The following is a 13142-nucleotide window of genomic DNA, read 5'->3' as shown; positions in this document are numbered from 1 at the left end:
ATGCTTTGCGAGTGCTATTTATTGTTGTGTTTAGATTCCGCTTGAGATTAAGGGGTGGGGCTTTGAGATAGCTAGTATTGAGTACAGAACATAGTTGGTTTGATTTGAAATGTTTGACTAGTACAAAAGGGATGTTGAGATTGATCCAATCATTACTAACTCTATTTAACGTATGGTAATGTAATTGTGAAGTTTTGTTGCTGTAATCATGTATAAATTAAAGCATGTTTTCTTTAAAGATTATAGTTTGGTCTTATGATGACTCGTCATAAAAAACGCCTGCAGAAATTATTTATTATATTTAATCTGTAAGTTTTAATGCCCCATTTTCGCTTCAAAACAAAGAACGGATCAATATCGAATTAAAATAATCATTCAAAGCAAAAAATAAACTTGACTACGGGATAGTTTTTATTGTAATCGAAATCAACACCCTGACACTAACAAAGTGACGTCATCCCACGCACGAATGTTCGCGACTCATATTAATGACTGTCAAAAGCACAACAAAAACTTGATCACTTATATCATAACTGATACAACATAATATGTATATATGCATGTGTATGACGCCGCAAACTTTGTTAATGCCCTGTCACACACACGCGCCACGACGCGTGATTATCGCAAATGAGTCCTTTTGTTCTGTTAATTTGTGTTTTTATTTGACGTTTTTAATGCATGAATGTTTTTGAAATCCAATACTGGTTTTATGCGGTTATGTTTTATGTTGAAACGGTGGCAGGTGTGAAACTATTGAACAGAATACGCAAATGGTTTTATATAGACTTTTTACTAGTCTGTGGTGGGTTACTGTTGGGCAAATGTGGTGACTTTTCCATATTTTGCTGAAATCGATACTATATTTGAAAAACTCCACATGAAATATTATTAAAACATTAGAATCCAACTCACACAGCTAATTGTTACCGAGTTCACCTAGAATAAGCAGCGTGATGAAGGTACCCTAATTTTAGTTTTAACCGATGAATCAATGATTTGTACTTTAACCTAGTCATTAAGATACTATATAATTATAACAAATAGTTATTCATAGATATAAGCGCCAATGTACTGCCAACAAGAAAAAATATTTTACGGTGCAAAAAAAAAATAACAACCCTTTTTCCATTGTTCCAGGCTACGGAATCATCCCTTTAAAGATACCGTCATCACCTGCAACACATTGCACGCTGCATACTACTGTTGGGTGCGTCGGCAATGATGAGTGCACGGCGAAGAGCCACAGCATCATCCGCCTGCTTGGCCCAGTGCGAGACGTGATCGTACGACCGGCTCGACATCATTATAGACCGGGGGAGACAAGTAAGTTGAGAATTTATTGGACTATTGTAACTTAGATTTGTTTACTGAGTTGTTTATGTGATATTTTGTTGTACGTCAGCAGTAATTTCAATTGTACAGTCTGGGGCCATAAGTCCAGTAGCACATCAAAGATCGTATTCGCCTGCATGCTACGGCGCATACATGTGTGCGTGATGTCAACGCAAACATTCCCCGTCATACAGTATAACTACAAGATGATAGTGTGTGTGGGTAATACTAGACAAAGATAACAATATATTTGTTTTCTTTCCTATTAGTGTGGTATGCACCTTTATCAACAAGTTAATTTTCAAATCTACCTGCAACATATTCACAATTTTATTATTTAACTAAAACTACCTCATAATTTCTGCGGTCTTTTAATGGACCAACTATTATGTCAATTTAAACTTCAAGAGTTCATATGGTTAAGTGCAACAATGTGTGGCTTGGGAATGAGTGGATGTCAGTTCGAATTTCAATTGATTCGTCAGATCGCCCTTTTTTACTTTACTCTCTTATTAGAAGCAACATTATTGTATATTTATTTATAGATTTTATATTATAAATATATAAAGGAATATTATATTATATTTAAATATATCAATGATTATATTATAATTAATAATAACTTTAGGTTCAAATAAAATAATATTTGGTAATGTGAAGAAACATTTATTTATATTATTGTTAATAAAGTTAAAAACATAATTTATCATTTTGTATTATATTAAAATTAAAATAGAAGTGTTATTATACTTCTGACTTTATGAGATTATAGCTTAATATATTCATTTTCTCAAAGAGAAAAGAAGATTGAAGCTTAATCCCAATCTTAAAATCAAAATAAATTACGTATGACTTTATATTATGACCAGCACGCCCACTAAAAAACAGCGTAATCAATATTTAGTATGGCCTCCATTATTTTCAATGCAGCTAAGCAGACGTCGCCGCATGGAGGCCACAATGTTTGCACATATATCTGTGCCGCGTAAATTCTCCCACAGTTGAGTGCAATGGGATTTAAGCTGCTCAGGACATCTCTCATCTCGCGCTTCCCATCTTTGAACCATTAAACCCCATATATTTTCAATGGGGTTTAGATCAGGGGAACGTGCTGGCCACGGAATAACTTTAATATCATTATGCTTGCTAAACCACTCTTTTACAATACTGGCACGATGTATCGGACAATTATCTTGAACAAAATTTAGTTCACTACATTCTTCTATGGGGTAAACATTACGCACAGTAGGTAGCATTATGTCATTTAAAACTTCAACGTAATTAGAGCTGTTCGCACGCGTAGGTATGAATTCCAGTTCACCCGGCCCTTGAGCACTAATCCACCCCCACATGTTCACACTTATTCTACCGGATTCTGTATTCGGAATAATGTTTTGCTCAGACCAGCGAGTATTATCTTTTCGCCATAAATGAAGTCTTCCTTTCTGGCAAGATTTGAAAGTCTTTTCATCGGTAAATATGGTTGTATCCCAGTTAAAATCTAAATATTCTCGAGCAAAACGTAGTCGTTCCTCCTTGTGTTTTTGTGTCAAAAACGGTTTTTTAGCTGGTTTCCGGTGATGTAAACCTTCAGCATGGAGTGCACGGCGAACAGTTCGTACTGACGTATCAAATTGATCAGCAAATATTTTTGTTGGAATGAAACCATTTGTTTCATATTCTTCCACCATGGCACGTCGCTGAGTCGGGTTTATAAGCGGTGGCCTTCCACTTCTTACACGACACTGCAGACTACCTTCTTCCTCGAACCTCTTTATCCAACGGCTAACAGTATTTCTCTGAAAAACGAAAATTTTATTATAAACTTGCAACTAGTGATTATATAAAAAAATATAGACCACAACAACCATAATTACAATTTTAAAAAAATACTTACACATAAGCCGGTTTGATTTGAAATTTGAGAAATATTCAACCCATTTTGATGTAAAGCGACAATATTTGCCCTGGCATCAATCGTAATATTTGCTTGCATTTTGAATAAAGATAATAAAAATACACTAATCGCAATGATAATACAAACGCTCCGAACAAAGTTCACCAACAAACAACGTCGTAACTAATTTATTAAATTAAAATCTAGTAGTTAGTTAATTATTTTTTTTACATTTACCCTCATCTTCATTCTTTTTTGTAAATAAGTTCGCGACACATTTCATCGCATATAACTAACTATAGAATTAGTGTAGCCATTCTTAATTCATAATTAAAACACAAAAAGTGTATACTGCAGTGGGGTTCGATTGCAGGTCTCAATGAGCGTTTCAGTTAGACCAATGCGTTATCCGCTAAGCCAAACAGACACTTATCTACATTATTGAAATTAAATAACAATATCTCAATACGTCCGTCATCGCATAACTGGTTTGTCACCAAGGCAAATTATTATATCGCACTCTTTCTGACTAGATAATGATGAAAGAGTGCGAGACCGCGTATGTGTGCAAAATGTTTGTTATAGAAAAAGGTCGTAAGTGCAACTTGTTTTAATGCGATAGTTTTGTGAAACTGCTACTGCACTTATGACCGCTACCGTACTAGCGTCATTTTTGATACCAGTCTTTTATGTTTTTCACAAGTGAATACGGACTATTTAGTTCAGAAATACTGATAGGTATTGCATACTTTTTTAATTCGTAATGATGACGTACTTTCAAGAAGTATAAAATTTGAAGTTCAAGGGTTTAATGTAATTTTTTTATATGTTTTATTTATTATAATTTCGTAAAACTAAACGAGATTTTTGTTTAATGAATCCATCAAGCAAGTTCTGGTGTATAATACCGATGTTTTAGTTAATTTTTTACTTGCAGGGATTTTGAATTAAATGTACAACCATACGTACAAAAAAAACCCCAATAATAATTTAACTCATAATAATTCAACAAAAAAAACTTTACAGCGAACGTTTATTACGCGTCCATTTCCCCAAAAAAAATCTCTCATTACATATTCATATTTAAATAAACATAAAATTCGTTAAAACTCGTAAATTCTTTCCCTGAATTCCAATTCTGAATTTTCCTTTTCAAATACACGTCCATAATACTTTAGACATTTTTCCTCCATAAAACAGACAGTACAAATGAGTTTTGTTTTATTTTAAAGTTTACAGCTCATAAAATGGCTGAAACTCGGACGGTCGTTCAGAATTTAATGGTATTAACGTTTAGCTTCTACTGATAAACCTTAAAAACTCCAACTTGCAATAATAATAATAATTTATTTTTATTACGCTTGTTTTTTTTTGAGAGCGTCGGAATTGTTTTTGTTGCTTTCTTAGTAAGAGCTATTTTAATTAGGTGCAATTTTTTTGTCTCACGATTATTTCTGATTAACTCATTCAATATTACACAATACCTGTTATATATCTACTTATATTTATCTGTATTTATACGGTTCATATTCAAATTACTTCTTTTATTTTTTTTGAGTAATGTCTTCATAGTCCTAGTTTTCTTTTACGCTTTTACTTCAGCTTTAATTCCGATAATTGTAAGTTTTCTCAGTCGGACTGACTTTTATAAACCGAAAATGAAATGTTGAGTCTGTTTTCAGAGAGCCTAATTGGTAAAATAACCATACGCAATTTCCTCGCACGAGTTTATTTTATAAACAACTCGATGAAATTAAAAGTGGCGCTGTACCTAATTAAGTGACCTTAATAATTTAATAACATTATAACGAGAAGGTCGTAAAATCCAGTGCAATAAAATGGAAAACGGAAAACGGACACATTTGCTGGGAAAGGTCTAACAAAAATATTATTGCAAACCTTTTAGAGATGTTAAAATTATGAAGTGTTGTCTTAAATTATCCTCTTGTTACAAACGAAAGAGTATTAAGTTTCTTTGGCTACCCCCTTTTTTATTAGTCTGGCAGCGTCACTGCCAGCGTCTCTTCCCAATTGACATTCCAGCATTCGTTTTACCACCAAGTATCATGGTAAAACGCATCTTAAAACCACGCTAAAACTAAAACGCTTTCAACGAAGAGTTCAAACCAAATCAGTCTATTTATATCCACAAGTAATTCAGTCCAACAGATTTGCCCAGCTATAAGCCTAAGTCGAACACGACGTTTAGGCATTAATACTTAGTATTCAGACTAAACTGGGCTATTTATCCGGACCGTTAGCCGGCTAAGACTGACCTACGATTGCCTATTCAAAGTCCTCTCGAGTACTTTGACCACTTAGCTAGGAGTGTTGAAGTCTTGTTGCTGATCTAATCCAGAGAGGTTGTATATCTTAAGTCTTTTAGGAATGTTTATGAAAATCTTTTAATTACAAAACCGGCCAGGTGCAATTCAGACTCCTGGCGAAATACGCATAAATAAGTACAATAGGGAGAGGACACAAAGGTGGTGGAAATCTTATCCTAAGTTTTAGAGTTGCCAAAAAAAGATGGAAAGAAAAGAACCGGTGAAGTGCTAGGCCATCTATCCCTTTTACGACCGTATCAACAGCAGCTTAACTATGGACAGACGGAGAAACAGCGGAGCCTTACATTAATAATAAAGTACCTTTTTACCTATTTTTACCTAACTTACTCAGTGGCCAAACAATGCACTTGCAACCAAACAATTTGTACTCAATACACTATTGACTCAAACAAGGAGCACCTAACGCTTACAGGATGGAATCTTGCTTACGTGTGCTTGCTTGAGAGTGAATTCCTTTTTATTTGTGTAACAATTGAAGAGTTTAGTACAGTCAGCAAGTACAGGAGCTCGTGGCTAAGCTATAACCGCATGAGTGATTCGATCACAGGTTAAGCTATGCTTGACGCGGTTGGTCCGTAGATGGGTGACCATCTTTGTCATAGCGAGTTCCTCCGTGTTTCGGAAGGCACGTTAAATTGTGGGTCCCGGCTGTTATTCCTACATCTTTGACAGTCGTTACAGGTAGTCAGAAGCTTGAAAAGTCTGACAGCCAGTCTAACCAAGGGGTGTCGTGTTGCCCAGGTAACTGGGTTGAGGAGGTCAGGTAGGCAGTCGCTCCTTGTAGAACACTGGTACTTAGCTGAAACCGGTTGGACTGGTAGCCGACCCTAACATAGTTGGGAAAAGGCTAGGCCGAAGATGAGTACAGTCAGCAATAAAATCTGTTTAGTATATATGTAGGTAGTTCGATTTACAAACAGCCAGTATTTTAAGAGGCATGTACAAAGTAGTGTTTATTTCGTATTACTGATCCAATAGTACAGTAACAACTCCTTGAAATCGAATATGTACAGTAGTTTTGGAAAATTAATAGTATTCAACGATTTCTGGCGTTGACTGCGAGTACACCAGGTTGTACACATAAGGGTAGTTGCTCGGTAAAACGATGTAGGTCATTCGAGTTTTTTTTTGTAGTATTTGTTTTTGGGTTCTGAAAAGTCGACAGTTCCGTCGATGTAATTGGTGCAGTGGTTTTGGTCTTTTGCTTTAACTAGTTGATAACTTGTTTATTTTAAAACGATTTTGTTTAGATATACGTAAATAGCAAAAAAAAAATATATTACAAACTCGAAGTAGTTTAACATTTGCTTACAATTCTTAATGTTAATGTTAAGCCGTGCCAACCCTGTTACTCAAAATCAAAATCAAAATCAAAATTCATTTATTCAAATTAGGCTACTAAGTAGCACTTTTTGAAGGTCAAGTTACATTGGACAGCACCCAGTTTCGCCCACCCATCACCGCTTCCTAAGTGCTTTTGCTGTGAGAGAAGAAACGGTGAAACAAACTCCCCAGCAGCACGCTGTCATTCCCATTACATACTGTAGGCCTATGTTCCAAGAAATGGATTGAATCCTTATATTTCATTAATTAATTAAGGCATCATCATCATTATTACCCTGCCTTATCTTCATTATTTTATTTGACTTCGGTGCAAAATGCTTTCTTATGTACCTCTGAGAGAAAAAGCGCAATAATTTAAGTATATAACATTTTTTGTAATATACGCAAAAAATCTAAACGAAATATTAATTATGCAATGACAATATAATTTTTTTGATTATATGCATAATTTTAAATAATCCTAAAAGGGGTAGTAATAATAATAGCAATGTTAAAAGAAAACGATTACGTAAATTCACTCTGACCTCCACGCAGTCGCTACGTAACAAGAAGCCTCCATACATAAATATTAACGTAATCTGTATAACGGTTGACACAGATATCAGCGTTATCTCACTAATTAAGGAAAGCTGATTACATAGGAAATGCTTCAGCATTGTATATCCTCATTATAAGCGGACATTTTTGGAAGATTTTCCTTGTTCTGTTTCCTTTGGATTTAAAGATAAAACATGACAAGTAGAATGTACGTTTATATTATATTAAGTCGTATTTTTTTTTGAAGTTTATTGTGTTATAAGATAATTTTAAATGTGTACAATTAGGTTGACTGAGTAGGTTTTTAAAAAATGCTCAGAAAAAAAAATCTTTAATTACTTTCACTCCGGTTAGCTGTAAGTCTTGGTTAACCATTCAAAGTGGTGATATAATTTTACTTAATAAACAATAATCGTGTAACATCCCAAAATTCTAGGCTAACTGGTATTACAAAGAAATGCTTTCCATTTTCGTTCCCATATTTAAAATCAAAGCTAAGACACCCGACTCTACCAAACTATTTAGTTTATATAACCTGCCAATACTGCTTAAAGTAAGACTTTTCGACACCTCCAGTTATGGGAAAGAGATGCTGCTCTACATAATATTTTCTGTCTCTTTTTTACAATCTTATTTAAGAGATGAGTCATCCTAGCATTCACCCGTACTTACATACACATGTTGAATTATTTTGTGAACTAACTTGTGCTAACTTACGCTTATTATTCAACTTTGGAAGTGCACGGCTAACTTATAGATTCATGTGTGGAATATGATAAATCGTGGTTTGCTGAGTTTAATAGTTGTAGGAAAGTTTTCGTTATGTTAAGTTAGTTTGATGCGTTCTGATAGTTTCTTTTTAAGTACTGCTGTTTGAATAGAATAATATACATAAAATAAAAATATGTCTACTGAACTAGTAATAAATAACCTGTTCTAAGAGTTCCACAAGTATAGAGATTAAACAAAAACTATTCAAAAAAAAATTGCATCTCTACTTTATCATCAAAAAAAACGTTTTTTAAAATTTAATTAATTTACCTTTAAATTTAATACCAGTGACGTGAGCTCGATGTAGAGCGCCATCTCGCTTCCACATTTCTCATTTCATTTTTTTTGTTACTGGTTGTTGTTTTCCGAGGCACAAACAACTGCTTATTCAGCCATGCAAAACATTGATACAGAATTTTGTGTGTCAACATTAGCGAACTTTGGTTCGAAACTTTAACAGGGAAAGTTTTAGGTTTTACTTGGAATAATTAATTTTGAACTCTCCATACGGTGCCTTTGTATTCGATGACACAGAAAATTTGAGTTTACTATTAAAATTGAGGGAAAAAGCAGCTCTTACATTGAAAAATATAAAGCACCTTAAATTAATGGATATAGTACGAGGTTAGTTAGTTAGTTAGTTCCATATAATAGAAATATCATCAAATGGTCACAACAACAAAGCTCCATTTCTTTTTACAATGTTGTTGATATTAAGTAAGTTATAATATAATATGAAAAAGTCATTAAGTCGTGAACAATGCAGAGAGTTTCATACTAAGAAGTTCTTTTCACTTGATTTTAGATTGAACGTTATTAACTCTCAGATTATGTATATATTACGTATGTATGTATTTATAAAAAAGTATATTCGTAGTATTGGTTTCGTAAAAAGCCTTGGCTTAAACTTTTATTACGTATTCTCTTACTCCCGGCTTTATCGATTAAGATATAATTTGTCTTGTTCATAGTCATAGAAATATAGAAAAAATAAGTTTGAAAAATTGTATTTGATTATATTATATAAAATTGACACGAGAAAGGCAGACATAACCAAGGAACACAGCTAGTAGATAATACAATCAAAGTTATAAACGGTTTTATTCAATTATTTAGTTTTGCGCTTCACAGCACATTGTTACTATCGCGTTAAAGTTAGTTAAGACTTTAAACTCATTTTCAACGAGTATTTGTTAAAGAAAAGTTGCTTCTTCGAGATTTTATGTCAGCTACCTCTTAAATCGTTTAGATAAATCGATAATGATTTTTGTTTTATAATTATTCACATTGCGAATAAGCTGCAATGGCGGATATCTTGGAGCCGAATTCCGGTTACGGCCGTTTGGTTTTTACGGAATACTGAGAATTAATAACAAACCGGTGCTTAAAACAATGCACTTCGAAAAGTAAGTAGAGACTCTGTTTCGCCCTCATCTTTCTCATTCGTAGAAAAAATATAAACCTGTCTTACTATGGGAATTAAAAAGGGGGAAGGTGAAAATGCTTATTTATTTTATTATAAGTCCATGTTGTCCTACTGGGAAAATCTCTCCTCTTTTCCTTTTTCTCTTTCTAGGGTAAGCGTTTTCCATGAATTTTGCTTAAAAAAATGTTTTTAGTTGAAAGACGTAGGCGTCTCCTGCCTGATATTTATTTGGAACCACTAAGACTGAAAAGCGGTCCCAACATATATTGCACGACACGTCTACATCAAAAACTATTCCAGCAGTTTTCCTAAAAAAGAAAACTCAAATTCTCCAACATAAATCCAAGGTACAAATAATTCCAAATCGCGTGACAAACAAACATCTACAAACACTCTGTCTCAGAACAAATTTTATCTCACCACGAAGGCGTTATCTCGGTAATTACTGGTCTAAATGCCCGGAATTAATGGAGTGAAGACAGATTGTTAGTTAGATATGCGGTTGGTAACAGTGACACCAAATGGCGAGGCTTTAGGTAACCCTCTTATCCATCACTGCAGTTGGAAGGCTTGGAAGCATAGAATATATTATGTATATCTACGTCCCGTTATCTGAATGACTTAGCAGAGATGTCTAAGACAAATCTAGGACGATGTTAGATATCTCTATTGAGTTTATAGTGTAATAACCTCAAATAGACCCAATTTAAGACGCCGAGTGCGGAAACTTTTTAATAATTTCAAGGGTCACTCGCCTAAATCAAATTGAGTATACAATAAATTAGTATGACAGTATACCTTTTTTTGACAAGTGACGTAATTTGCCGAATTCCCATACGTTTTTCCAATTTTTGATTCTGTGTGTAACTTTGTATTGATTTAATATAAAAAGTAATTGATATTTGAAAAATCTAGACGGTTTTTTATCCTCTGATACCCTATTGATGACCAATGTTATTAGGAGAGCGAGACCTATTTGCTTATTAATACATATATCTGAGGGCCTGAAGAAGAGGCGCCGTTTCACGAGCGCAATGTTAGTACAACCGCACCAATCTACTTCTAACCGTTGTGATGGCTAGTAACACAAATAGTACCAATTTGAACTACAAAATAAAAACTCAAGTGAAACCAAATCATTAACGTTTTCCTTACACTCACCTTTATCACATCCTAGATAATAGAATAACAAGAGAAACGAAACCACTCAACGCCACTCGGCGCGAAACATAAACGTTTTGACGCTTCATAACGTAACACAGATGTAGCAAGCAATTTACTTTATTAATGACTTATCGTAAAAGTTTATGTGTATAAAAACATAATGGCCGACGGCCTGTATCGAATATTTGCTTGTTTTATTTTGTTCGACGTAGTCGAGTAATTAATTAAATTAAGAGACATATTGTTTTGTTGTGTGAGTTTTCAGATGAGATGATATTTCAGACATTATATAGTACTTTTTTATATTTAAATAGATATTTTGTATTATACGTAGTGTATGCAACTTGTCCATTATGTAACGTGTAGAACCCAAAGGTTAAGGGAACCTGTGAGTTACGGTATCTCATTAATCGTGATAGTAGGCTAGCAGTTGAAATTTAAACAGATTATGAATGTCTGAAGCTCAGCAACATCAAGGTAAAGCAGGATGGTAAGGTTACATACTTGATGGGTGATCAGTTTTTTTTGTTTTTTTTTTTTAACCTATTAGTATGGAGCCCTCAGTATTACGTGTCAACTTTGTTCTAGATCAATCTTTTTTTTATTCAGTTACATTTATTTTTATTGTGTGTTCTAAAGTAATTGTAAGTGACATCAAAAACAATCACTACTCATAGTCTACTAAGTAGTTACTTTTAATAATACGACATCTATTAAGTAACAAAATGATTAAATAAAGTGATAGATTAACTTCAACTCAGTGAATTATTCTTCAAAGTGCTATCAAATTAAAAACTATGCTGATATAAAACAATTATATTTAAAGAAAATTTATCTATCAATTATATCAAATGACAAGTTTACAACACTACGGTATTAGTGTTCGACAAGAAAAACTAAACTGAATCTTAACATAATGTCATAGAGTTCAAAATGTTTCTGCTTGTGTAACGTCGAGTGAACCTTGGTCATTAATTTTTCCTTAACTTTGATACTTTACGATCTTGTTTTATGTTACTGTGACCCTAAAACTTGCTTCAAATTAAGCGAAACCCAAATTAATGATGGACGATGTTGTTTTAAGTAAAGGTTTTCTATAGTAACATTAATTAGAAGTTTTTTTTACAAAAAATGAAGTAGCTGATATCATTACGTAATTGAAGTACAGATAATGTTTTCCGAGATCTACCTATAGGCGGATTTAGGCGTAATGTAGGTGGGATGACCTGGATTAGTTCACAAGAGAGGCAAGTGTAAGTAGTAAAGTAAAATTATTCCGTTGACCAACAGTGGGTACATTTATTTTTAAATGATGATTCACTCGCACTTTGGTATTTCATATTTGTGTCGCTGGGGTTTCACAAATATTCAAGTCACAGGTCCAAGACATCTAGGCTCAGGTCAATCATTTGTGGATCACACAAATGGGTTCGAAAAAGTGACAGGTCGCGTGCTTTAGGTTATGGACTGGTGACCTAAACCACTTGGCTACCTGTGCAGCTTGTAGATACCTCTGCACCTGTTGGGCTTGTAATAATAATTAATAAACTCGCAGATATTATTGTTAAGGTTTAATTAGACTCTTAGTCCAGATTGGCAAAACGTATTCTGCTGAGCCACAAAATATCTTATAAATTTATACCTGTACAACGTACCTACGTCGAAAACTAACAAATATCAAGATATGCATTTTCAAAAAAGCAGTACTACCGTAATTTTCAGTTTGAAACGAAAAACGTAAAGTAAAAAATCAGTTCCACACATCTCAATTTCGTGGTAAAAATCCAATACCAAAGCCAGTTTTGTTCGGCTATTTTAACCTGACAATGCCCTTTGCGTCCATTCCCTGATACACAGGTATTTTCCTGCATGATTCCGGCTTACGGAACATTGAAAATCAGGGGTGTACCACTGTCGCTAGTGAGATGGCTTGCAGTTGTGGAAGGGTGTAGCCGCGCTACGCTGTGCTACGCGGCTCTACAAAGCTCTACACGGCTCTACGCCATGTAGAGCATTCTCTCGCTTCCACATCTGCAACAGTATTACTTTAAACAGTGGTGGTAGGTCTTCCGCTCTTGTCAATGCCAGACACAGAATATTCGGTATCGGGAATTTCCAGTCGCTAGTCAGAACAGGGTTAAATTTCGACGAGTATTGTGATATTTGATACGTTACATGAATGTGTGCTTCATTTGTTTCAAACACTGAGGTCATATTCTTTGTGGCTTCTATTGTATTTTAATTTAGAGTAAATTTGTTTTCGGTTTGTAAATACTTGCTGAGGACAATTTTGTGTTTTATTTTAATAATTATTAAGTTA

The 13142-nt window shown here is 34.1% G+C and overlaps 1 protein-coding gene across 1 annotated transcript in view; it reads left to right on the top strand.

Moving 5' to 3' along the window:
- LOC113497044 (C3 and PZP-like alpha-2-macroglobulin domain-containing protein 8) overlaps nucleotides 1–13142 on the top strand; it is a 143864-nt gene that overhangs the window by 56718 nt on the left and 74004 nt on the right. Inside the window, exon 4 of the mRNA XM_026876479.1 lies at nucleotides 1141–1326. Within this exon, the coding sequence (XP_026732280.1) occupies nucleotides 1141–1326 (186 nt within the window). The remainder of the gene's footprint in view (nucleotides 1–1140; nucleotides 1327–13142) is intronic.

The sequence above is a fragment of the Trichoplusia ni genome, chromosome 8 (genome assembly GCF_003590095.1).
Source record: "Trichoplusia ni isolate ovarian cell line Hi5 chromosome 8, tn1, whole genome shotgun sequence".
NCBI lineage: Eukaryota > Metazoa > Arthropoda > Insecta > Lepidoptera > Noctuidae > Trichoplusia > Trichoplusia ni.
Note: the sequence above shows the minus strand (reverse complement) of the source record. Positions and strands in the feature narration are given on the sequence as shown.